At 45.3% G+C, this 25,495-nt stretch overlaps 1 protein-coding gene across 1 annotated transcript; it reads left to right on the forward strand.

The window, feature by feature from the left end:
- On the forward strand, positions 1-25,190 carry YY1 (YY1 transcription factor). The gene is made up of 5 exons (XM_068991073.1): positions 1-682; positions 13,992-14,154; positions 21,155-21,215; positions 23,033-23,191; positions 23,979-25,190. Exons 1-5 carry the CDS (start codon positions 1-3, stop codon positions 24,159-24,161), a joined length of 1,248 nt encoding a protein of 415 aa, XP_068847174.1. The 3' UTR covers positions 24,162-25,190.
- Positions 25,191-25,495: the final 305 nt, after the last annotated feature.

Raw genomic sequence — 25,495 nt, forward strand, 5'->3', positions numbered from 1 at the left:
ATGGCCTCGGGCGACACCCTCTACATCGCCACGGACGGCTCGGAGATGCCGGCCGAGATCGTGGAGCTGCACGAGATCGAGGTGGAGACCATCCCCGTGGAGACCATCGAGACCACGGTGGTGGGCGAGGAGGAGGAGGACGACGACGACGACGAGGACGGCGGCGGCGGCGACCACGGCGGCGGGGGCGGCCACGGGCACGCGGGCCACCACCACCACCACCATCACCACCACCACCACCACCCGCCCATGATCGCGCTGCAGCCGCTCGTCACCGACGACCCGACCCAGGTGCACCACCACCAGGAGGTGATCCTGGTGCAGACGCGCGAGGAGGTGGTGGGCGGCGACGACTCGGACGGGCTGCGCGCCGAGGACGGCTTCGAGGACCAGATCCTCATCCCGGTGCCCGCGCCGGCCGGCGGCGACGACGACTACATCGAGCAGACGCTGGTCACCGTGGCGGCGGCCGGCAAGAGCGGCGGCGGCGGCGGCGGCTCGTCGTCGTCGGGCGGCGGCCGCGTCAAGAAGGGCGGCGGCAAGAAGAGCGGCAAGAAGGGCTACCTCGGCGGCGGGGCCGGGGCGGCGGGCGGCGCGGACGCGGGCAACAAGAAGTGGGAGCAGAAGCAGGTGCAGATCAAGACCCTGGAGGGCGAGTTCTCGGTCACCATGTGGTCCTCAGGTGAGCGCCGGCGCGCGCCGGCCCCGGGGATGTTTTTGTTTTGAAGGGAAGCCATGTTTTATGTGTGTGATGGGCGCCGCCATCTTCTTCGCGGGGCAAGTATGGCGGCCCCAAAAGATGGCGGGGGCGGCGGGCGGCGGCGCGGCGAAGATGGCGGCGGCGGCGCGGCGCCGCCCGCTAGGCCGCAATGGCGTAGTTTCCCCGGGCGGGGCGGCCGCTCTGCGCGGCGCGGCGCGGGGCGGGGCGCGCGGGGCGGGGCGCGCTCGGCCAACGGCCGGCCCGGGGCCCGTTGTCCGCGGCGCCCGCCCGCCTCGAGGCCCCCGGGGGCGGCGGCGGGGCGGCGCGGCCTGGCCCTCGCGCCCGGCCCGGGCCGCCCGTCCCCGGCCTTCCTGTGGGGGGCGGCGCGCGCCCGACTCCGCCCCCCGCCCCTGCCCCGGGGCCGCCGCGGCTCCCGGGAGGCGCGCTCCGCGGCCTCGCGCTCGCCCTCCGGCCGCGCGGCGCTCCCTCGGCTCGCCTCCCTTCGCCTCGCGGGGCGGGACTTCGGCGGCGCGTCGGGCTCGCGTGTGCGGGCTCGGCGGCGGCGGGGCCTCTGTCACCGCGCGGCGGCGGGGCCTTCGCCTCTGCTCCCCCCGCGGCGCCTGGTGAGGAGTCTCGGGTTTTTGCAGAGGACTGACTCCTTCGCCCTTGAGGGAGTTTTGTTTTCTTAAGTTATTTGTTCTGCACGCTTGCCGTTAAATTGGTAAAATCGAGTCTTTTTTAAGTTTCCACGTGTCTTGCTAGAAAACTTCCAGTGAAAAGAAGGGGTTCTAGAAAAGGGTCTTTTCTGCTCTTCAACACTGCTCTGAACGAGGACCAGGAAAAAAAGGGCAGAAAAGGCTTGTCTGCATGTGTAAATCTGTTTTGATTTTACTTTGTAAGTAGTGTTTTCCTTTCCGTATCTTATTACCTTGTCCACAGGCTATCTTGTTAAATTTTGGTTGAAATAGTAAATAGGTTCAGAATAATCCTGCCATAACGAGATAATCTGGTACGTGGATAATTAAAATGGTAGAATCCTTTTCACCACAATTGCACCCACTCTGTTTAATATATATTCTCAGAATTGGATGAAGCCTCGAAATCTGAACGTTGTGTGTTTAGGGTTGTTAAAATTCACGAGAACGAGTGAAATAGGCAAAAAGACTGGGTTGAAGCAGGTCTGGTTCTATCTGCTGTGAAAGCTCCAGGTTTCTGTGGATCTGTGACTCAGGACTGGCAGTGGAACGGAGGTGCCCTCAGAGTGTAATAGCACTTGCTCACAGCTCTGCTGCTCTGGGTTTCTGAGGGCCTTGTGGAACTCTCAGAGTTTCGCAGGAGCCGTATATTTAAATGAGACATATCTTAGTATTTAAGAGGCTATCCAAAGATACCTTCAGTATACCTTCTGGTAGTGCAGAATGATTGCACAGTGGTCATGTAGGAACTAGAAGCCATACTTCTCCATTATTAATAGTGGATTATGGGAGGCTGTGCTGGTTACTGATGAATTTGCTGAATTCAGAGCTTCCCCCGGTGGCTCAGCTGGTAAAGAATCCGCCTGCAATCGCAATGCAGGAGACCCAGGCTCGATCCCTGGGTGGGGAAGATTCCCCTGGAGAACGAAATGGCAATCCACCCCAGTATTCTACGGGAAAACCCCAAGGATAGAAGAGCCTGGCAGGTTACAGTCCATGGGGTGGCAAAGAGTTGGACACGATTTAGTTACGTTTTAAACCACCACTTGCTGAATTCAGGATATTATTAGGTATTTAGGTAAAGATAACATTAACCACATGAAGCTATATTTTTTCTCACAGTATGATCATGTTGGCTTTAAGTAATTTAGCAAACCAGGATACTTTACGTATTCTGCATTTGATCTTAACCAAATTGCTAACCCACTTCTCCATACCCGAACGAACGCTTGATAATGTAGACTTTACTTGAAGTGGTTATGTATCAGGTTAGCTTAAAAGTCATTCCTTCCTCTGCAAGTGATTGCTCCAGGCTTGTACAGTTTCAGGGATATTTTAAAGTCCCCTTCTTTAAAGAGTTGTTTGGCATGTTGCAGTACTCTACGTAAGTGAAGACGCTTAGTCGTGTCCAACTCTTAGCGACCCCATAGACTGCAGCTTACTAGGCTCCTCCGTCCATGGGATTTTCCAGGCAAGAGTACTGGAGTGGGGGTGCCATTGCCTGCTCCAGCATAAAGGTGGTTATAAACATTTGATGGCAGTAACATAGAATTGCTTGTTTTCTCTTACATGTTCTGTGGTAAACTATTTCTCTTCCTTGTCCTTGTGGTTTGGAATTATTACCAGAGAGAAGTGAAATAGTTTGTGATTAACTCTACATGTCCCAAGTTCAAATTCTGTTTTAGTTTCATCTTCAGAAATGAAATAGGATAACTGATAACAGATGAAGAAATCAAAGCAGGTTAATTGTTAGGCTTAATTTCTGTGTGTGTTGACTGGTAGGCATTATGCACAGTGCTTTCATGTCCTTGATTACATCTGATCCTAGGCAAGAGAATTTTTAAAACAGTCCCTTGGTCTAAGCTCAAGTTTAGTTAACCTAAAGTGCTTTTAAAAAATAACAATACACGTAGGGTATATCAGGGCTCTATTAATTGGTAGTACCTCTTGGCTAAAAAAAAAGTAATGAGAAACAAAGCACTTGGATTTTATGGGCTGCTTTTGCTTGTATGCCATCTTCATTTAAATTTCCCACAGAGTAACTGAACTGTGTGGTTGGCATCTTTTGAATGGGATGGCAGAGGGGAGTCTAGTATTCCTGTAGTAGAGTAGTTTTAGTTCTGAAAGGGTCCCTAGAGATCTGCTTCCCCCCCCTTCTTTTTTAATTAATTAACATCACATGTACCTGGTTCAGTGGCTTTTTAGTTCACCAGGTTATGGAATCATCACCACTGTCTAATTCTAGAACATTTTTGTCACCCCAGAAAAACTGGCTGCTATTTCCCTCTCCCCCACTCCCCCCACCCAGCCATTAATCTGCTTTTTCCCTGGATTTGCCTATTCTGGACGTTTCATTTACGTGAAATCATACACTATATTGCCTTTTATGTCTGGCTTAGTCTGTTTTCAAGGTTCTTCCAAGTTGTAGAATGTACTTCGTTACTTTTTACAGCTGAATACTATGCCACAGAAGCTGCTTATTTTTGCAGATGAGAAAATTAAGGTCTAGTTACGACCGAACGTGTTTTAGCATTTAATCACAGTTTAACTGTGTTTTGAATATCCATAATCCTTTGGTTAAGGCCCATATTTGTTCTTGCATCTTTCTTAGTGTATAATTAATGAACATTTAATTATTGCTAAATTTAAGGGATGGTATTATGTATTTCCCCCCCCTAGATGTTCATCACAATAGTTTAGGAGGGACATCCTATTTTGTAGAATTTATTAAAAACTAAACCACTTAACAAAATCATTGGGTTGAGTAGGAAAGCTAATAGTAAAAGCTGTGTATTTAAAACATTTAGTTTTGAGAGGAACCAAAAAGGCTTTTGAATCTTGAGGTTTCAGGTAGTTAGAATATGTGACCTTCACTCAAGGCTGTAAGTATTTTAATTATCTTCCGTTAGAATATGGAAGTGCTTTGTGCTAGATTGAGTAAAACATCTAAGACCAGAAAACCATTGATACTAAAAGCAGCAAATTGAGAGTCAAAAAGTATTAAATTTTTTCTCTTTCATATATTCAGAAAGTTCAAGTTTGCCAAAAATTACTAGTTCTGACAATCCGCTGTTTTTCCTTTTTTAACATGCTGTTTATCACTAAGGAAAGAAGCTGTAAATGTAAACTCCCATGGAGCCAAGCCCAGAGAACCCTCCAAAGTAATCGAGTCACCCCCATGACCTACATAGGACAGCCTGACTCATAGATCCTGCTTCCTGACCTAGTGGCTCTGGAAGCCTGGCTTACTTACAAGCCTCTGCTGTCAGACTTTTGTCTCCTGGTTATTAACCTCCCTCCCACCCCTAGTCAACAGCTGTCTCCTCCAGTAGGAAAAGAAAAATCCGTATCAGAAAGGTCAGGACTCCTGACCTACCTAAAACTAACATTTCAGGCTTTTGGGAGAAAATAAAGAATAACTTTTTTTAAAATATGCTATACTCCCGGGTGAATATTTACAAAAAGGCTTTCTATTTGTTTTGAAGTCTCCTTTAGTAGGATCGGTTTGTTTTAAGGCTGGGAAACTTAGGGCATAACAGGTTATTAGCAAAAGCAATTAAGAATGAACATTTCTCAAGATCTACATTTGGTGACCAGTTTATAAACTGCCCTTACTACTTCCATAGGAAGAGCGTAAAAGTGAAAACTGTTTGTAATTTTAAAATCTGGAACATTTACTAGTGGGTTGTATTCTACAGTATTAACCATTCACTGTACTCAGTATTTTCCAAATTTGGCATCTGCAACACCACTTGGACATTGAGAAAAACAAGTATTTCTTTACTGTTGGCAGATGGTTAGGAGATGCAGGGAGGTCTTGGAAGCTAGTTGACTATATTGTGTAAACTTGTGTCTTCCTGTTTATGATGAACAGGTCGGGAGAGGAGCTGTTTCTTAGTCTGAGGGGTCTTGTGTTAGTAGGTCCCGTTGTGTTTAGCCTAGTGGTTAATTATCAATAACAGCAAGCCCAGTGGTTTTTGAGAATCTTGTTAGTAGTAGCATCCAATTTCCCTTTAGAGGGCAGTGCCCAGAGAGCTGACCTTGGCTTGTCTCAGCTTCTGCCCTTGGGGTCTTTGTAAAACGCCCTATTGGAGTAGGAGGACCCGTGAAGGCATTTTTCATTTCCTTTACCGCAAAGACATTCTACTTTATGAATTCCTTTGTGAGGAAAGGAAGCAATATACTCAATTTCTTAAAGCAAAACGACCCAATTTTAACATGACACGGTGAGATAATGGGAACTCTGTAGGGCAAAATTTTTGTTAACTATTCAGTTACTTTAGTCTTACACTGTGGTTTCAGATAGGATTAAACATTAAGCTAATGTAAATGGTTGTGATGGACTCTTCTTTATTGTGTAAATTATTCCCCGTGAGTGTAAGAGCTGAGGGGCAGTGTTTTGTGGAAGCTGTTGTGCGGTGGACCTGTCTCCTCTTCTGGGAGAGCCAAAAGCTCCAGGTAGAATTTCTAGTGCCTCACAGAGCGTCACACACTCTTCAGACACTCCACAGGGTTACGGGGTTCTCAGCTCAGTCCTCTTCTGTCCCCTTTCTTCTCGCTTCTAAGCATCACCAAAAAATTGAAGGAGGGACACTGCTGCCACAACTCCGAATTGACAGTTGGTTTTGAATTTTGCATTTTTTCGGTATCTCACTTGTAATTTGTAGTATTACATGTGATTCTTAGACTGAATACGTTTTTATAGACTTGACAAGGACCAAATACAGACCTGTGGATTTCACTTTTGGGGATCTGATTGGGTCACACATTATTCCTTTCTGAATTTTATTTCTAAGATTTAAATTATATGAATTTACTCCCTTGCCTAAAAATTCTACAAATACAACAGGTGTGGATATATTTAACGCCACTGAACTGTAAATTTAAAAATGATTTTAGACTGGTAAACGTAACGTTTTATATCTACACACACATCCCAGAGGCACACTATTGCATTCAGTAAAATCCAGACTTCTCATAACCTGCCAGGCCACACATGATTTGGCCCCTGCTTTCCTTCCAGACTTCCTTCTTATCCCTCTGCTCCCATTATGCTCCACCCTTCCCAAGTTTCTTGAACTTGTCGCTTCGCACTTGTTCTCTGGAAGCAGCATCTCTGTGTCCAGTGCTCCGATCCCAGATGTCCATAAGTCTCAGCTCTGAGAGGCCTGCCCTTGCATCCTTTCAAATTAGCACTTATGACTCTTATCTCCTAACCCCGTTTTATTTTCTCTGTAGCACCGTCTGAAGTTGTCTTGTGTTTATCTTTAGCTTGCTGCTTGTCTGTCTGCTTTCTGTAAAGTGGTAAGTCTCGGGCTGAAACCCTGCAGATGGTCCAGGGCACATAGAGGAGCCTCAGGAAAGAACTGCATGAGTGCTTGCAAGCTGTGCTGTCACGCTGAGTTCTGGCCTGGAACCCACAGTGTCACTCTCCTCTTACTGCTGCTTTGAGAAAAGGAATAGTTAAGGGTGAGGCGCGGGTAGAGAAGCATTTATTACAGCCATTGGAGAAGGCAGTGGCGGCCCACTCCAGTATTCTTGCCTGGAAGATCCCATGGACGGAGGAACCTGGCGGGCTACAGTGCACGGGTCGCAGAGTCAGAAAAGGCGTGGATGTTAATCGATTCTAGGTTGACATCCTGGATCTATCACTTAACTGTGCTTCTTGGAATACGTTCCTTTGCATTTCTTTTGTTTTCCCTTCTTTTCCTTTTTTTTTTGGCCATGCAGTGCTGCAGCATGTGGGGTCTTTGTCCCCCCCACCAGGAATCGAACCTGTGCCCCGGGTAGTGGCAGGACCAGAGTCTTCACCACTGGACCACCAGGGAAGTCCTACCACTTCCCGTTTCTGAGGCTTGATTTCTTTGGCCAGAAACAAGAGGTTAATATAAAGGTTTTGTTTGAATTAATGTGACAGTTACTGACATGAAATAGGTACTCAGTAAATGATAGTGTCCCCACTTGAGGCCTCTGTTAGTGGAGAAATGTGGAAAACAGCCTGTGTCTGATTTTTGCTTGTTGCTTAGCAATGAATCTCAGTTATAGCTATGCTCCATTTTGGAGCTTCCCAGGTGGCGGTAGTGGTAAAGAACCCACCTGCCAGGTTCTTTAGAACCAGACCCAGGTTCCATCCCCGGCTTGGAAAGATCCCCTGGAAGAGGGCGTGGCAACCCACTCCAGTATTCTTGCCGGGAGAATTCCCATGGATGGAAGTGCCTGCCAGGCTACAGTTGATAGGGTCATAAAGAGTCAGACATGAGTGAAGCGCCTTAGCATGACACACACATGCATTTTGGTGGAGTTTGGGTTGGTGTCAGTGGTGAGTAAATAATGGCCAAAAGTTACCTAGAACGGTCAAACCAAAGTTAAAGGCCGAAGATGGAAGATGTGGAGAAACAAAATCTAGCCCAGGTGACCCACAAATAGTAGAGAAATAGGTAAATACATGAAATGGATGAAAACAGAAAATCAGGATCACAGAAAAAAAGGAAATCTTAGTGTCAACCTTAATGAGCTTCTTGGCAATCAAGATAGAAAAGGAAACCATACTGCTGACAGCTGATCCTAAGACAGGATAGACTTCTAGGGTAATCAAGCTTTTCTTAGTCAAGACTGAGTTCTAAGATAAACTTATTTTCTATATGAAGGGAGCCATGAGTGATAGCAGTGCACCGATTCCAACTAGTATAGTGTCAGAGTTCACGTAATGTCTTTGAAAGGCCAGAAGACTTAAATTTAAGCAATGTAATTGAAGGTGATTCTTTACTTGCTTATTCAACATTCTTTAAAAACTGTTAAGCCATAAGACCTACTCTTCCCCTTAGGCCCAAGAGGGAGGGCAAAGGGGAATAAAGGTTTGCTTTTTGGAATAAAGTTACACACCTCTTTCCAGACACACTGGTTGCCATTTAATGTGTTACCTTGTTTTAGCAGAAGCCTGGCGTGCTGCAGTCCGTGGGGTCGCAAAGAGTCAGACACGACTTGGCGACTGACTGAAGAACAACATAAGTTAGGTGGTCTACCTTTTAATAAATTAAGGAAGCCAAACACGGGTCAGTGATAGGAGCGAGAGGCCTCTTAAAGGAAAGAGATCTTGACGTGGGCTTTGGAAAGGCCAGGTCGGGGATGAGAGGTGGGCAAGAAAGGAGAGGAAGGTTGTGTTATGAGAATTGAGTAATACTGCAAGCAGAGCAGCTTGGTTGGAGCATGGAGGGCACGTGAAGCTCCACTTCTGATTCTGTTTTCTGGGCCTCTGGCATGGTTTAGCTCCTTAGTCATTTCTTTTTGACTAAATGTTTTGAGTCTGTCTCTCAAACTAGGCTGGGATTGGCTATCGCTTTGGTAACTTAGAAACTAAAGACTCTTTAAAATGTGAAAGAATAGCTGTTTCTGCTGAAATAACTCAAGGTGTGGCACCCCATTCCTGGATGGTATTGGCTAAAGTTGGCTTTTCCACACCTTCCATCTTAAGCCATTTAGCTTTGATCATTTGCCTCTGGCAGGAGTATTAGTACAAGAATCATGTAACGCGCAGTTTTGTCTGGAAGTTCCCAGTACAACATTTCCCCCTGCCACCTTCTTTTTTTTTTTTTTATTTTCACCTTACTTCTTTGAATCGGTGACTTGTTTTCTCAGCTTTTTTCCAAGCAAGAATACTGAGACTTGGTTTTCATTTTAATTTGCAGTGTTGTGTTAGATTCAGGTGTATAGAAACTGATTTTGATGATACTTCTGCTGTGGATTAATCCTGTCTCCTGAAACAATGAGATAATTGACTGAGTGCTGCCCTCAAGGAAGACTCCAGAGAAAAATAAATATATACACTTTGTAAAGCAGATTTAGATACTTCATGAACAGGCTCTGCTTAGATGTGTTTCAGAGCTGATCAGTTAACACCTTCCCCCACTATACAGTGAATCTATTTCAGCAGTAATTATGAAATGGAAGGGGTATAATAATGGCCTTTGCAAACAGTGAAATTGTTTGAATACATAACAGTAAAACATATTTAAATAAAATCGTACAAAAAAACCCGTGAGTTAATACTTGTATTTTGGGATTTTTTCTTGTTGTTCTTTTTCATTCCCTTTTACTTACACTTTTTGAAGAGGGAAGCTTACGTATATGTGGTTTGTAAATGCAGCTTTTCTCTTTTTAGAGCATCATAAATTTCTGTTTGGCAAAAGCATCTGATGACTTTCTTTGCAAAAATCAGATAAAATGGCCAAATCATTGCAAACATTGACATAATGTGATCTGTTGCTGTAGTGTGTGTCCAGTTCTTGCTGTAAATGAGGCATGTGATGTCTTTGATTTCTTCTGACAGTAGCATCTTTTGTCATTTTTCTAGCAGTCTTTGAAATGTGGTTTTCTTCCTGTGTGAATAGTTGATTTTCTTAAATGTTGTTAAATAGTTAACAATTGTCTGTTTTATGGTTTCTGTGCACTGGCCTTCAAGGAGTTCTCTAAATTAACTTCTATGAAATACACTGTTAGGGAATAAGTAAGATATACAAATTTATAAACATTATATTGTGAAATTATACAGTAACCGTAGCAGTTCTTTAGAACTTAGACCAACAGAACTTTGTTTTTGTGGAGTTTTCAAAGACCTGTTGATAAGTGTCCTTTTTGGTAGTAAATCCCATCATTGATTCCTTGATGCCAATGATTCCAGAAATCATTCCTTGTTTCCAAGAGGGGAATTCCTCTATAGCTTAATCCCATTTTCTGACTGAAATCTCATCATATAGACCAGAGATGAGCAGGCTTCCTCTGTAAAGGGCTAGATGAGGAGGAGTTCAGGTTTTGTGGGTCCAGATGCAGCTGAGCACCTCCATGTGTTCATGCAGCAGGGAAGCAGCCGTAGACAAGATATTCACAAATGAGCGTGGCTGTGTTTACAGCAAAACTGTGTTTCTAAAATCTATGGCATATGAGCACAACCTCATTCATAGCAGCATCGTTCACAGTAGCCAAGAGGTGGAAACATCACAGGTGCCCTCAGTAGATGAATGGATAGGCTAAAGGCCATATTATGCCGTATAGAAATATTATTCACCTGTGAAAAGGAATGAAATTTTGATATTTGCTACAACACAGTGGACCTTGAAAACATGCTTAGTGAGGCAAGCCAGGTACAGATGGACAAAGAATATATGATTCCACTTAGAAAAGTTATCTGGAGTAGGCAAATTCATGAAATCAGAAAGTACACTAGAGGTTACCACTGACTGAGAGGAAGAGGGCTGGTTGTTTAATGAGTAGCAAGTGTCTATTGGGGATGATGAAGTTTTGGAAATAGATAGAGGTAATAGTTATACATGGACTTCCTGGTGGCTCGAATGGTAAAGAATCTGCCTGCCATGCAGGAGACTCGGATTTGATCCCTGGGTTGGGAAGATGCCCGGGAGATACAGTGCAGCCCACTCCAGTATTCTTACCTGGAGAATTCCATGGACAGAGGAGCCTGGCGGGCTGCAGTCCATGGGGTCCCAAAGAGTCAGACCTGACTGAGTGGCTAAAGTGCAACATTATGAGTATACTTGATGCTGCTCAGCTGTGAAGTATGGATGATTCAGAAGATAAGTAATGTCTGTGTTACCAAAATAGACATAAAAATCTTGTCAGCCTCTACTTTAGGTTTATTTTATGCATATTTTATATTCTAATTCTTAATTATCTGACTGTTCTCTGGGTACCCTATGCTGACTGTTGGAACCAGTAACTCCTCTGATCTAATATTCCCTCATTGGACTTCAGTGTCACTCCAGAATTCATGTGTTGAAGCCCCAATCCCTAATACACTGTTATTAGGAGTTGAAGCCTCTAGAAAGTTACTAGGTTTGAGGGCGAAGCCTTCATGAATGGGTTAGTGCTCTTACAAGAAGAGATAGAAATTACGTAATGGAACAAGACAATGATGTGTATATGAAGATACACGGAGGCATCTGGTGGTGAACGACGAAGACGGGACTGAATGAGCTGGCACCTTGACATCCAGGAATGTAAGGAAGCCATCTCTTTTTAAGCAGCCTAGTCTGGAGTGTTCCTTAAACCTTTCTTTATTGTTGATGGCTGCATTGGGCCTTAGTTGCAGCCCATGGGGCCTCTAGTTGTAACGCATGGCCTCTCTATAGTTACGGTACACGGACTTCACAGTTGCAGTGAGGGCTTAGCTGCCCCATGGCCTGTGGGATCTTAGCTCTCCGACCAGGGGTTGAACTCGTGCCCCCTGTGTTGCCAGTTAGATTCTCAACCTTTGGACCGCCAGAGAAGTCCCTAGAGTATTTTTGTTCACAGCAGCCTAAACTGAGACAACTTTCCTCGCCAGAATGCAAGTCCCGTGAGGGCAAAGACCTGGCTTTGTCTCTGTTGCTGAGAACAGTGCCAGGAGAGTTCATATGCGCTGCACCAACATGAGGAATGCTTGAGCTTGCGACTCCGTCATGCCAAGCACCCAGCCGCCGTCCTGCCCGGGCACTCTTCCGTAATCCTTATCAGCGGCTCTCAGGGCAGCAGTGATTCTCAACCTTGCCATCTTTCTTGTATGAAAAAGATACAAACAAGAGTGTTTCTTCATGAGAAGAAAAATAACTTCAGTTGGGGGGGGGGCGGGAATAGCCTCCCTACACACCAGTTCATTCTGGTACCAGTAGGAGGTTGATGTCCTAGTAGCTGTGCCTCAGTTGGAGAGATCAGAGGGTATAAGAATTATCACAGCCCTGAGAAAAGAAATGAAAGAATCTGGTTAGTGTGGAGTCCCAGTTTTGGAACTGGTGATTGGTAACTACACTTCCTGTCCTTAATACAGCCAGCTGCTTTCTCTTAGGCCTCTTCCTATGTCATGGGGTAACCCAGGATACACGGTCTGGTTCCAGTTCCAAACAAGAGGTGGGCTGAGTTTAACAGCTCAGCGCTAGGGTCTTAGACTTCGCGAGTTCAGCCTGTCACTTAGTGGCTGGTTAACCCTGGACAAGTCACTTAGCTCTCTGTGCCTCAGGTCTCTCTCCTGTAAACTGAACTTGCTAATTTGCCCACTTCATAGGGTAATATGTGCGGTGATTTAAATAGTGTCTTCTCGTAAACATTGAATAAAGTGTCAGCTGCTGGGACATTCTGTGGTTCCTTGTAATGACTTAAATGCTCCCTAATGTAAAGAGTGGGGGAAGGAGAAGCACGCAGAGTCCGAGCCTGTTGTCTCCGGTGGTTTTCGTGGTGAAACAGTTCGATGGAGAAGCACAAGCTCTCAGTTGGCACTGAGAGTTGGGCACATGCTGCTTTCTGCTTTAGTCACCGACGTAGTAGGAGGCTGGGATTTTGCCCTCCAGGTGCTTCACTCTAACTTGAGAGACAAGGCCAACAAAAGTTCAAAACAGCATGATTTAGAGTTTGTGAGTGTTACTATTCATAAGTAATGCAGAGTTCAGGGTAAGACTCTTGAGGCTGGAGTGACAGAGTCAACCAGCCCTGGGAGAATCTGACCCAAGGAGAAATAGAAGACTAGATGTGGTAGAGTGAGACCAGACAGCATAGGACCTAGAAAGACAGATAGGGCTTGGTGTTTGGAGTATAGGAGATTGATTGTGAGAGTCTGTCTTCGTTTTTTTTTTTTAACCTGTTAGATGTGGTGGTGGTGAGACGTATGAGTGGAGTTGTGCTACATTCTTTGAACACATTTGAGAACCAACATTCCCTGGTGGCTCAGGCAGCAAGGAATCTGCCTGCAGTGTGGGAGACCTGGGTTTTACCTCTGGGTTGGGAAGATCCTCTGGAAAGGGAATAGCAACCACTCCAGTCCTCGTGCCTGGAGAATCCCACGGACAGAGGAGCCTGGCGGGCTACAGTCCATGGGGTCACAAAGAGTCAGACACGACTGAAGCGACTCAGCACACGTGCAGACCTATATGCAGGCTCTGAGCCAGGCTGTGAAGGCTGCGTGGGGATCAAAACTGACAGATATCCCTGTCCTCAGAGAGTTTACAGTCCAGTGGAAGTGGGTGACGAAAATCAGACAGCTATGAGTGCACATTGTAGTTGATAAAAATTGCACAGGCAAAGGCCATGAGGTGGATCATCCAAGGTACATTTGAGGTAAAGGCCAGTATAGCCGGAGTGAAGAATGAGGAGCTGGAGAGGTAGCCAAGAGGCTCACTAAGAGGTGCAGGCCAGAAAATTGAATTTGAGTCAGCCATGCAGAATTGGTGGTTCACAGGAAGTGTGTGTGGTGGACAGAAAGCAGAACTCCGAGAAGGGAGGAGGAGAAGCAGGGAAGTGGAGAGTAAGCCAGAGGCGCGGGCGTAGGAGGAGCGAGCTAGGTGCTGAGGACGCAACTAATAATGGCCAGCTCTTCCCGCTAGGCTCAGAAGGAACGCAGGGAAGAGTTGTTGACTTTGGCCTTGAGACTTTTGGTGACCTTCAGGCTGAAACAGGATTTTAAGAGATTGAGGGGAAAGACTGGCTTGAGTGGTTAAGAGATAGTGGCTGTAAATCACCCCATTTAAGAAGCTGCTGATGAAAGCACTTTTTATAGTTTTTAAAATGTGTTTGCTCACATAACTTCACTCAGCTAAGACCATCCATGTTATGCTTTTCAGATGAAAAAAAAGATATCGACCATGAGACGGTGGTTGAAGAACAGATCATTGGAGAGAACTCACCGCCCGATTATTCAGAATATATGACAGGAAAGAAACTTCCTCCTGGAGGGATACCTGGCATTGACCTCTCAGACCCCAAACAACTAGCAGAATTTGCTAGGTAAGTTACCCTTCCTTCTGGTTAGAGAAAGTGCTTGAGTGTTGCCAGCTGTGATTTTTGGTGTCTAAATAACAATAGTGGTTTGTTCTTGCTCCCGGGAAGCTTCTGAAACAAAAGTGGTTGGCTTTCATTTTCAGTGGTAACTTTGCTTTTAAGTGGCACCGTTTTAGATTTGAATGAGATGAAGCAAATACATACTTCTAAATTCTGTAATTGATGTTGCTTATGAATAAACACACTTGCTGCACGTTTTTAATACTTTGTTTGGAAATGGATGTCTTGACACTGCATCCTGGCCTCTTTGTCTACATTTTAAGTTTGCGCGTATTGTCCTGGTCTGAAGCTGCTGGAGCTACAGCTGACCAATAGGAAGGACTTCATACGCTCCAATTTCAACGTGTCATCAGTTAGGCTCCTGGTGTTGTGTTGATTTTTAGCTGGCATGACAGGAGGGGATCACATATTTAGGTCTAGGACCCTGTGCTCAACTGTCCAAGGTAAGAAGCAGGAAGGCAGGTCTGAACCCAGTGACTGTTTATTTGTTTTGACTGAAACCAGCCGGGTCCTTAGAGAAGCCTTGGTCCCCTTTTACATTATTTTCTAGTACTGCTTGGCAGTTTTTATAAGGACAGGAGAAAACCCGCAGAGACGTAAGATTCTAAATGAAATGAACTGGTAAAGTCTGGAGCAGGTGGTCTCCCTTGACGTGCTTGAGGTTGGATGGAGCCTGGAAGAGCCCAGGAGATTGAGGCAAGGACAGGGTTGTAGAGTAAGAAAGAAGTCTGTGCATGCCTGTTCTAACAGTAGACACTTCTTCCCTCTCCTCTTCTGGAGAGCAGAATAGAGAAAAGCTGGAGACCCTGGGGTGTCCTGGTTTCTCCCTGCCTGCCAGAGTCAAGGTGGGTGGCCTCCAGCCATTTGAAACCTTAGTTTCTCTACGTGTCATGTGGGTATAAGAATCCTATTATGCTTTGATAAGAGTCTGTACCCTTTTGTCCTTTCCAGTGAAACTGTAGTGGTAGGGAATATAAAAATTAATTTATTTCTGATTTATCATGGCTTTAGAAAAGGTAAAGCCCTATCTTCTTGTTACTGAATCGTGTTCCAGCTCTTATTGCTATTCATATTTTAAATATAGGTCTGTGAATTAGATAACTAAGTGCCCTGCTGTGCCCCCACCCCACCCCGAAGCACAACTAAAAATGGAATCTGTAGGATACATAGTCAGCAGTGAGGCCAAGAGTTTTTGGACAGATTGAGCCAAATATCATACCTGTGTTTGACATTGTCACAGAGTTGTTAAAGTTTGTTGTAACTTTCTTATGGTACTCAGATTTATTGAGGGCATGGGCTGCAGTCCCAGTGATAAACAGGGGGAACACGGAGGCAAGGAGAGCCCTGGGGAGGGGAGCATTTGCTTTGGGCCTCAAGGAACATAAGGGTTCTGATGGGTGGATGGGTGTCTGCGAGGCCTCCATGCTGGGGCAGGCTGCACGCGGTGCGCACTCAGTGTCCAGCACCTATTCAGGAAACAAAAGCCGAGTTTTGCTGTGGATTAGGATGCTTACAGGGAAGTGCTGCGGTGCATGAGGGGGCAAAGAGTCCAGGGCGACTGCGCGACTGAACAGCAACAGAGAAGTGATTGAGTTCAGGTAAATGTGAGCCAGGCCATTGGAGTCTGAAAACTGGGCCAGGACCCGTGCTTCTTTGTATGTAGCAGCCATCTGGTGAAGGGTTTGAGCAGCAGAGAAAGGGGGCTGTGTGATGAGAGATACTTTTCAGCTGTAACCACGCTGGATGGGTGCAGGCACAGCCAGAAGTGGGAGAAGAGCTCGCGGAGGCTTGAGCTAGAGGTCAGACTGTACGTGTAAAGAAGTGTGCTGAGGTGGCAGGAGATGATGGAAGATTGAGAAGTAGCTTGACTGTCTTGGGGAGGGGGCAGAAGAGGCATCCAGGTGCACACTTTGCTGTGCCATATTTTTTGTTAGCGCATATTGAAGGCTTTGCTCCTTAGGTGATAGGAAAGTGGGGAGGGTGCTGGTGTGCAGGAGGGGAGGCAGAGTTTGGTGTAACATGCTCAAGAGAAGAAAGTGCAGCATTGCAAGGGCCAGTGGAGATTCAGGTGGGCCAAGAGAGGGAAGGGTAAGTATTCCTCTAAATTATATACTATGAAGCGGCTTTGGTGGAAGAACAGAGGGCTGAGGCAAGGTTTTCAGAGAGGTGGGGACTTTTGGGCAGTGAGCAGTAGAAGTAATTAGGTGTTGATGACTTTTTGCGTGTTCGTGTTGCTGGAGAACTGGGGCAGCTGATCTTAAAGCTTGTCTTCAGTCCTCTGAAAGAAACTCCAGGATGTTTCATCTCTGAGCTCAGGAGGCACCCATGAGGCCTTTCCACCCTGCGTCAGGCTGCCTTGGACCCTACTCCTTAGGAAGAGGCCACCCACAGGGACAGGGACCCAGGGACACCAGGTATCAATCTATTTGGGACATTTTGAAACACTGCGGATGAACCTGAGGCTTCCAGGAAGAAAAGATAGGTCACCTACAAAAGAATGATAATTAAACCCGAATGAGAATTTTCTTCAACAGCGATAGATAATTAGAAGACAGAGGAGCAATGTTCTGAAGTTTCTGAGGAAAATTATTATAACGTAGGGTTCTTGATCCAGCAAAGCTATATGTCCAACACAAGGGCAAAACAATGACAGTTTCAGATGCCTGAAGGATTCGTTTTATGTTGCGTGCACCCTTTCTGAAGAGGTTACTTAAGGGTGTGCTCTGGTAAAGTGAGGGTGAGTATCAGATGGAAGACTTCCTAAAGAAAATCAAGAAGACAGCTATGCAGCAGACTGGAAAACTTGTTCAATTTAGAATACAGAGTCAGTGGGTTGTTTTAAGAATTTCTTTAAGAAAAGTCCATTTCATTCAGCAGTAGATAGAATGATCAAGAGGATAGAAGATGGTGGTGGTATCAGAAAGAGTTTTCTAAAGAAGAAAGGATAATCAGAAACGTCCTGACAAGGGTGGCAGGTTACAAAAACCATGGCCTAAAAATGGAACATTATTTTGACATTGTTTAGAGAGAGAAAACTCGTTTGACTTGACTAATAAAACTCGCTCTTTGGTACTGAAGCTGCTGTATTGGCCTTAGAGCGCAGGAAATGTGATCCTTACACACAGTTAGATTCTTCAGTAAGCATTACTTATGTAATTATCTGAATGTGGTGTGTGTTTCTTTTCTGTTACAGTCAACCAGTTAAAGACTTTGTTTTGTGTATGGAATAGAATGAAACCTTGCTCCTCTTGACAACATACGCAAAGTAAAGGTGTGGGATTGGGGTTCTGTGCGGTTGGGCTCATCCTCACCTCCAGTTTCCACAGTATCTCTGGGCTCTTGAAAAGATGATGTAAAACGAAGTGGCTAGTTGGGCAGTGGTGGGGAGGAAGAGCTGAGCCCGGGGTGCCCTGTTTCTGTCCAGTCTTCTCATTTTGAGAAGAGGCCCCAAAATTGGTGACTGGGACAAAGAAGCGCACCGAATTTCGAGCTTGTTGGGGACCAGAGCTCATCTTCTTGGCTGATAAAAATGCACAGAGCTTGTTCTGCTGGCCTCGTTTTTCCACCCACCTCCACCGTGTGGCTCAGTTCTTGCCTTAAGGAGCCATGTGAGCTGCTTTTTCCCTCTTCTCCACATACTGGGGTGATGGGTTCTGGACTGAACTTGAAACAGAGAACGCTCAGGTCCCAGCTGCACTGAGGTTAGACTGCTTAGGAAGTCACTTAGCGTGTGGACGGGTATAAGAAATAGTAACTTGAAGTCATGGTATTGCGGAGGTGGGACTATGGTGATTTTGTTCTTTCTTGAAATGTCCTCTTAGTAAATAGTTCAAAAATTGCATGGTGGGTGGGACCTGGAGAATCGTTTCCTGGTTAAATTTGTGTGTTTTTCATTAACCTTAGCCCTTAGGAGACCTGTCCAGGAAGAGCAGAAAAACCAATAGTCAGTCCTGTTACCACCCCCCTCCCCCGCCCCCCGCCCTGAGGTTTTCTCACTGGGTTAACACAAAGATGTGATGGTGGAGCTGAAAGTGCCTTGAAACTCTTAAATATCTCATGAATGACTGTACATTGCCCAAGAGAGAACTGGCTTAGACCCTTCGGTTCATCTGTCTCAGCTGACGCAGAGGGAGGTGAACTGCGCTTGCGGATGGGCCCGCTGTCCTGTCAGCACAGGTGGCTCCAGTCTGAAGAGTCTTCAGAAACCTTTCCTCTTAGCTGCTAGGATATTTGCATGTTTAACTAAGTTGGAACTTTTGGTTTACCTAATGCCCTGCTGAAAATTGTCCAGGAAATTCCTGCAGTTAGTGGTCCTGGTATCCAACCTTCACAGTGTGCACAGGATGACATCGTGTGGAATCAGCAGGGACGCCACAGGCGTCAGAGAGAAAGCTACTACTACTAGAGTTTTGATTGAACAGGAGACTTGATGGCTCCCTGGCTTGTCCATAAACTTCTAGTACATGGAGGCCCTTTCCGCTTTGCCTTTGCTGTCGTTTCTCAGACTCCAGCTCTTGAGTTGATGACGGGGGTTTGGAGGCCCCAGTGCCTTCTGGGTTGTTGACTACAACTGTGATTTTTTTTTTTAAGCAATAAACTCATTTTTGGCTAAGCCCATTTAGCACAGGCTGGCAGTAATAATAGCCATTGTTTCTCAAAAGCTTAACACAGCATCTCTTTTTTAACCTTTGCAGCTCTGATCAGGTAGCATTTCAGCTTTTTACAGAATAAGAAACTGAGGCTGGGGACTTAAGTGATTTGCTCAAGGTCTTGCGGCACTAGTCACACACCCCATCCTGGCTCACTCATGACGCCTGCTGCTGTTATGCCTCCAGGTCCAAGTCAGCCAAGGGGAAGCCCAGGTCTTAGTGGTTGCTGGCTCATTTGGGCCGGTCAAGAAGATCCTCTTAAGTAGAAGTCTTGTAGTCTTGTAAGAAAATTCATCTTTTTTAGAATTTATTTTGTAGGTTTATGTACCAGTTGTTGCCACAGAAATTTTAGTCTTTACTCACAAAAACAGAACACTTTAATTCTAAGCATACTTGTTTGGAAAATGACCTTTTCAGTGTTTGCATTAGAATATAATGTAAAAGGTACCGGCCTCATTTGCCTCTCTGTAGTGACGAAGAGTGACTTGCCAACAAGCTTAAGAGTGGCTGCAATTAAATACCTTCACTTCCTCCTTGAGTCCAAGGGTGTTTGCCCAGATACATTTAACACTCATTCTAAACTTAATTATATTGCTAAATACTAGCATACATTTTGAAAATGACATTTAAAAAAAATGCCACTTAATAACATTTAAAAAAATGAAGAGTTGGGTGAATGGCAAATCAAGAGTTCTCTAGTGTTAGGTATATTTGAAATTTTCCATAATAAAAGTTCCTAGGAATTAAACATTTTTGTGGGTTCGGGGCCGCTGAGGTAACTGGGTGACGCCTGCTGTCCTTTTGACGCAGGCGTCTCACTGCCATTGTCCCCGTGCTCATACCCAAAGAGCCGAGAGCGGTTCATCTTTGAGATAATTTGCACAAAGTGAAATTCGCCCTCTCTGAGGTTAGTACCGTTCTGTGAATTTGGACAATCATGCATTTACCTTCACGGCCAGGACAGCATTTGAGTGGAGTCTTCGAAGAGGAAACACCTCAGTTGGGAAGGTTGACGCTTGGTTCTTGGTGTACACTTTCTGTTACTGTGACCTCCAGGTGGCGCAGTGGCACCAATTTTGCCCTATCTAGTTCTGTGACTCAGATCCAGACTCCAAGACTTAATAGTATTTAAGATAACAAAGGCTAGTTCAGAGCCCTGTAAACAACGGGCACTTAGAAAATGTTTGCTGACTGATGTGGTAATCTTCCAAGTACAAGAACGAACAAGTATCCGCAGGGTTGGCCTGGGGAGGATACCAGACTGAAAACATTCTCTTAGAATTCCAAGTAGGAAATGTGTATGATCTTGAACAGACTCCTTAGAGATAAGTTATAGCTAGCAGATAAAATTGTGTCACCTCTGCTCATCCGGGGTGTGGCAAGTTTCATGAGATGATTTCTGAAGTTCAGATTTGACAGAGGAAGGGAGTATCTGAGCTCAGATAAAGAGAGAAGAAGGCTGGTATTGTTAGGCCCTTTGCTGACTTGAAGATGGCTGCAGCAGTCTTTCAGTCTTGCGTCTGGGAGAGTGAGGGTCAGCTAGCTTACTCTAGAGGACATCAGCTTAGTGGTCACTGAATGTTCATCCTCATTTAGGGGTTCATCCTCATATAGTTTTTCTAGAAGCTCTTATTTCTTCACCCCTCTACCACACACAGATCTGTAGGGAGTTTTGGAGAGAAAATTTTGACAAAAGACCAAAGGTTGGTTCAGTGAAAATAGCAGGTAGGTAAGTTACCAAGCAAGCTCTGGGTAGTCACTCCACGAAAGGCTCTCCTTGACTGCCCAAGTGCTTGAAACTGTTATCTCCCTTCCACCACCACCACCACAACTAATAGTATGATAAAAATTAAGCAGTGTGAAAAAAGGTACATATAGATAGATAATTCTGTTTAAATGGAGTTTTCTGTAACCCTTTAAAAATGGTCTCTTACAGGTAGTTTCTGCCATCATAAGATGCACACCCTCCTTAAGACCCTCCCACATCTTACTAGAGAGTCCAGAAGGAGGAGCAGTGCCACCCTAACGACACACCAGCGTACTCGCTTTGAGACTGAAGGCAGCACCTCCCTTGTGCTTGTGCTCAAGCCTCCTTACCTGTAGGTGGGAGAGTGCTTCAGTCACAGGCCCTCCCTGGACGTGCGTTTCCCCTCCCTTCCCCCTCACGGCAGCATGTTGTAATCTTAGTTTTTGTACTTACAGGGAAAGCATTTTAGGGACTATATGATTTATGCCAGATGAATCTACCCATTCCTACAAATCTTTCTCTCTCTCTCTTTTTTCCCCCCTTTGGTAAGAATGAAGCCAAGAAAAATTAAAGAAGATGACGCTCCAAGAACAATAGCTTGCCCTCATAAAGTAAGTAACGCTAGGGGAAAGTGCTCATTTCTGTGGAAGAAGCTGTAGAGAGCTTGTAAGAAGTCGCGCTTTTATTTCCATCTTCATAATTGAGACTCACTGAGGAGCTAGAATCTGGGTTCTAAATTCAAGAGACTGTATTTTGTGATGAAAGTTTTGTTGTTCCTTAAAGGCCACTTAAATTTACATATTCTTAAATGGGATTACTGTAGGGCACCAGTGTTTTTATTGTCACTGTATACTCAATATACTCTGTTAGGACTTTGTTTCTTCTTTTTTTCTTCTTCTTTTTGAGTTGTTAAACAAGTCTAATCTTACGACATTGGGCTGTGTCTCACCCACGGACCTTTATAGGACTGTGGGCTCCTTATGGAAATTTGATTTTGCATAGTGCTAGAGTAAGCCTATTAAGGCTTCATCATTTCCTCCACATTTTCTTTAATTTACCTGTTAGCTGTTTGTCGCTAGGGGGTACTTAATTGTTTTCAAATGTAGTTATTATTATTAGTTTCTAAAGATAGCCTAAAGTACTTTGAGATACGGATTGGGTCTGTTTTAAACTTGCTGCTGCTGCTAAGTCGCTTCAGACGTGTCCGACTCTTAGCGACCCCATGGACTGCAGCCTACCAGGCTCCTCCGCCCATGGGATTTTCCAGGCAAGAGCACTGGAGTGGGGTGCCATTGCCTTCTCTGGTTTTAAAACTAATTGGGAGGTAAAAGTGACAAAAGTATCACGTAGGTGGTACAGAAAAACGGTGAGAGGTTTTGAATGGAGTAAATTTTTAAAAAACAACAACAATTGAAGAAGGATAGATGTAGTTTCGCCATCTCACCTCTGATGACTGTGCTCCCACAAATTTATCTTTGTCTTTTTAAAAAAATGTTGTTAATGTGGAAATTTTGAAACGTAAAGGTGTTTCTGTTGAGGCCAAATACCAATACGCATTTGAAAACAGTTTTGTCTTAAGTGCTCATCATCTCTCTACCTTCTTTGTGTATTTCTTTCCCAGTTAGGGTTTTCTTGAAATTCTGTTTTCTGAGTGGAAACTCAGCCTAGGGATCTCGGAAGCTGGCCCCCGCCCACTCACCCCTTACCTGTGAAGCTGCCCTGTGTCCTTGTCTGATCATTCCCCCGCTCCGTTGTTGGGCAGCGGCTGCAGAAGCGGCGGCGTTGGCCGTCTTGCCCAGCCTGCACACCCCCGTCCTCAGCTGTCAGTTGCCCTGCTGCTCTTCCCGGTGTCTCACAGAATACATCTCTTCTGTAGTCCTTGGAGACCCTCTCTTCTTGTAGTCCTCTGCACTCCTTGGAGACCCTCTGGGTGCTTTCTCTGTCAGGGATGGGGGAGAGGCAGAGAGGGGGAGGGGCAGGCGATGGAGAGGGTCAGCCCGCCGCTGTAGCGCAGAGCACGGCCCAGCTGGCGGTGGACCGCCGTCACCGTGGCTCCGTCTCCCAGGCTGCTGCTCTCCATCTGGGGTGCGGCTGGGAGAGGCAGCCGTTCGGCACGGAGCCGGGGTCGGCTGCTACTCCCAGCCTGGCTCCTGCTAGTAGCGTGACCTTGGGCAAGTCTACTTAAAGACATCTCTGAGCCTCAGTTTCCTCACTGTAAAATAGAAGTTTGCATTACAGGATAAGGCCTTTCTCAGCTGGGGTTTTTTTGGTTTCTGTCTTAAATAAGTTATTTCTGCTGTGATATGAAGCAACATTTAAGTGGGGAGGGTGGGGGTTTGTTGTACTGTGTAAGTGAAGGCTGTTAAGTGGACGAATCGTGGGTAACAGTTTGCAGTGTGAACCACTAAGCTTCTCTCTCTGTTCAAAGGGCTGCACAAAGATGTTCAGGGATAACTCTGCCATGAGAAAACATCTGCACACCCACGGCCCCAGAGTCCACGTCTGTGCAGAGTGTGGCAAAGCTTTTGTTGAGAGCTCCAAACTAAAACGACACCAACTGGTTCATACTGGAGAGAAGCCCTTTCAGGTAGAGCTCGTTCCCTTCCCCCTCCGCTCTCCCCGCAGGTGTAAGCAAGGCGGCCGCCCAGAGAGGCCACTGCAGGGTCTCGCGGTGGGGTCCCCGGGACTCAGTTGGGGGCTGCCCTGGCTCTCAGCTGCACTGCTCGTATCTCTGGCACCAGAGACAGGATATGGCAGGTGCTTCTGGGTTGGACTTCATGTCTGGAAAAACACAGGATTGCTTGAGAGCAAACCTGAAACAGTACTTTCTGTGTGTTGGGATTCAAGCAGTTTGCTTGATGTGATTGATATATTTTTTGTAGAATATTGACAGGGAGCTTCTGAAATTTTAATCAGGAGAGTAACTTCTAAAGTAGTTTTCTGCCTTGTTTTTAGAAGCCCATGAACAAGTGAATGGATTAGCAATGCCATTAATCTAGCATGGTTCTTTTTGTTTTAATACTTGATATCAGAAACCTTCCTAACCATCTGTCTCTTATGATTTGAAATATTTACAGAAGTGTTAGGATCCTCATGTAAGATTTAGAAAGATTTCTTGCTATTTGTTGAATGTTTCTCTTATGTTGTGTATTTAAACAATTCATGAGGGCTCTCCACGGGTCTTCCTAGGAGCTGTCCCGGCACGTTAGCTCCCTGCCCCTATTTCTAGAATGTGTCTAGAAAGCTCCCCACCCACCCTGGGGCGGGGCAGCAGGGAGTGAGGTAGAAGAAGCAGGCTCCTCCCCACATCCTTGAGCTGCCCCCTTCCTGGCCGCATGAGTCTAAGCGGGTTATCTCTGGTTTCTCCTTGACAGTGCACGTTTGAAGGCTGCGGGAAACGCTTTTCACTGGACTTCAATTTGCGCACACACGTGCGAATCCATACCGGAGACAGGCCCTATGTGTGCCCCTTCGACGGTTGTAATAAGAAGTTTGCTCAGTCAACTAACCTGAAATCTCACATCTTAACACATGCTAAGGCCAAAAACAACCAGTGAGAAGAAGAGAGAAGACCCTCCTCAGCCTCGGGAAGCATCTTCAGGAGTGTGATTGGGAATAAACACGCCTCTCCTTTGTATATTGTTTCTAGAAAAGAATTTTAAAAATGAATCCTACATACCCAAGGGACATGTTTTGATAAAGTAGTAAAAATTAAAAAAAAAACTTTAATAAGATGACATTGCTAAGATGCTCTATCTTGCTCTGTAATCTCGTTTCAAAAACACGGTGTTTTTGTAAAGTGTGGTCCCAGCAGGAGGACGATTCATGAACTTCACATCAAAAGACAATTCTTTATACAACAGCTAAAAATGGGACTTCTTTTCACATTCTTATAAATATGAAGCTCACCTGTTGCTTACAATTTTTTTAATTTTGTATTTTCCAAGTGTGCATATTGTACACTTTTTGGGGATATGCTTAGTAATGCTATGTGTGATTTTTCTGGAGGTTGATAACTTTGCTTGCAGTAGATTTTCTTTAAAAGAATGGGCAGTTACATGCATACTTCAAAAGTATTTTTCCTGTACAAAAAAAAAGTTATATAGGTTTTGTTTGCTATCTTAATTTTGGTTGTATTCTTTGATGTTAACACATTTTGTATAATTGTATCGTATAGCTGTATTGAATCATGTAGTATCAAATATTAGATGTGATTTAATAGTGTTAATCAATTTAAACCCATTTTAGTCACTTTTTCTTTTCCGAAAAATACTGCCAGATGCTGATGTTCAGTGTAATTTCTTTGCCTGTTCAGTTACAGAAAGTGGTGCTCAGTCGTAGAATGTATTGTACCTTTTAACACCTGATGTGTACATCCCATGTAACAGAAAGGGCAACAATAAACAGCAGTCCTACAGAAAGAATATGGCAGAAAAAGATCTGTAAGCACAGTCTTATTTCCTTTTGTTGTCCAGAATAATTACAGTTCTTGAGCCTCCCAGAAATTGGAAGCTAAATAAAGCAACTAAAGTTTCCTTTATTTTGCACTCAATTACAGTGACTTGTGATTAAAGCGATGCATGGATACTTTAATACTTCCCACATGTACTGAATTTTGAAAGAGTAGGTAGCAGGCACCCTGAGTTAAGGAACTACCTCAGAGGACCCCGCGCCGGGCCCGCTGGTAACAGGATTTTGGTCTTAGCCCCCCAGCAAACGTGTGACTGAAGCACTTGTGCCCAGCCTGTGTGTGTGGTCTCAAGGTAAGGTGTCACCTGGCAGGGGGCGCAAGCAGAGGGGAGACCAGGCGTTGCCACTGCTCAGGCCGCCTTCAGGGCAGCTCCCGCAGGTCCTCCCTGGTCTCACAGGAAATGCTAAGGCTATTGGCTGT

Source organism: Capricornis sumatraensis, chromosome 19 (genome assembly GCF_032405125.1).
Source record: "Capricornis sumatraensis isolate serow.1 chromosome 19, serow.2, whole genome shotgun sequence".
NCBI lineage: Eukaryota > Metazoa > Chordata > Mammalia > Artiodactyla > Bovidae > Capricornis > Capricornis sumatraensis.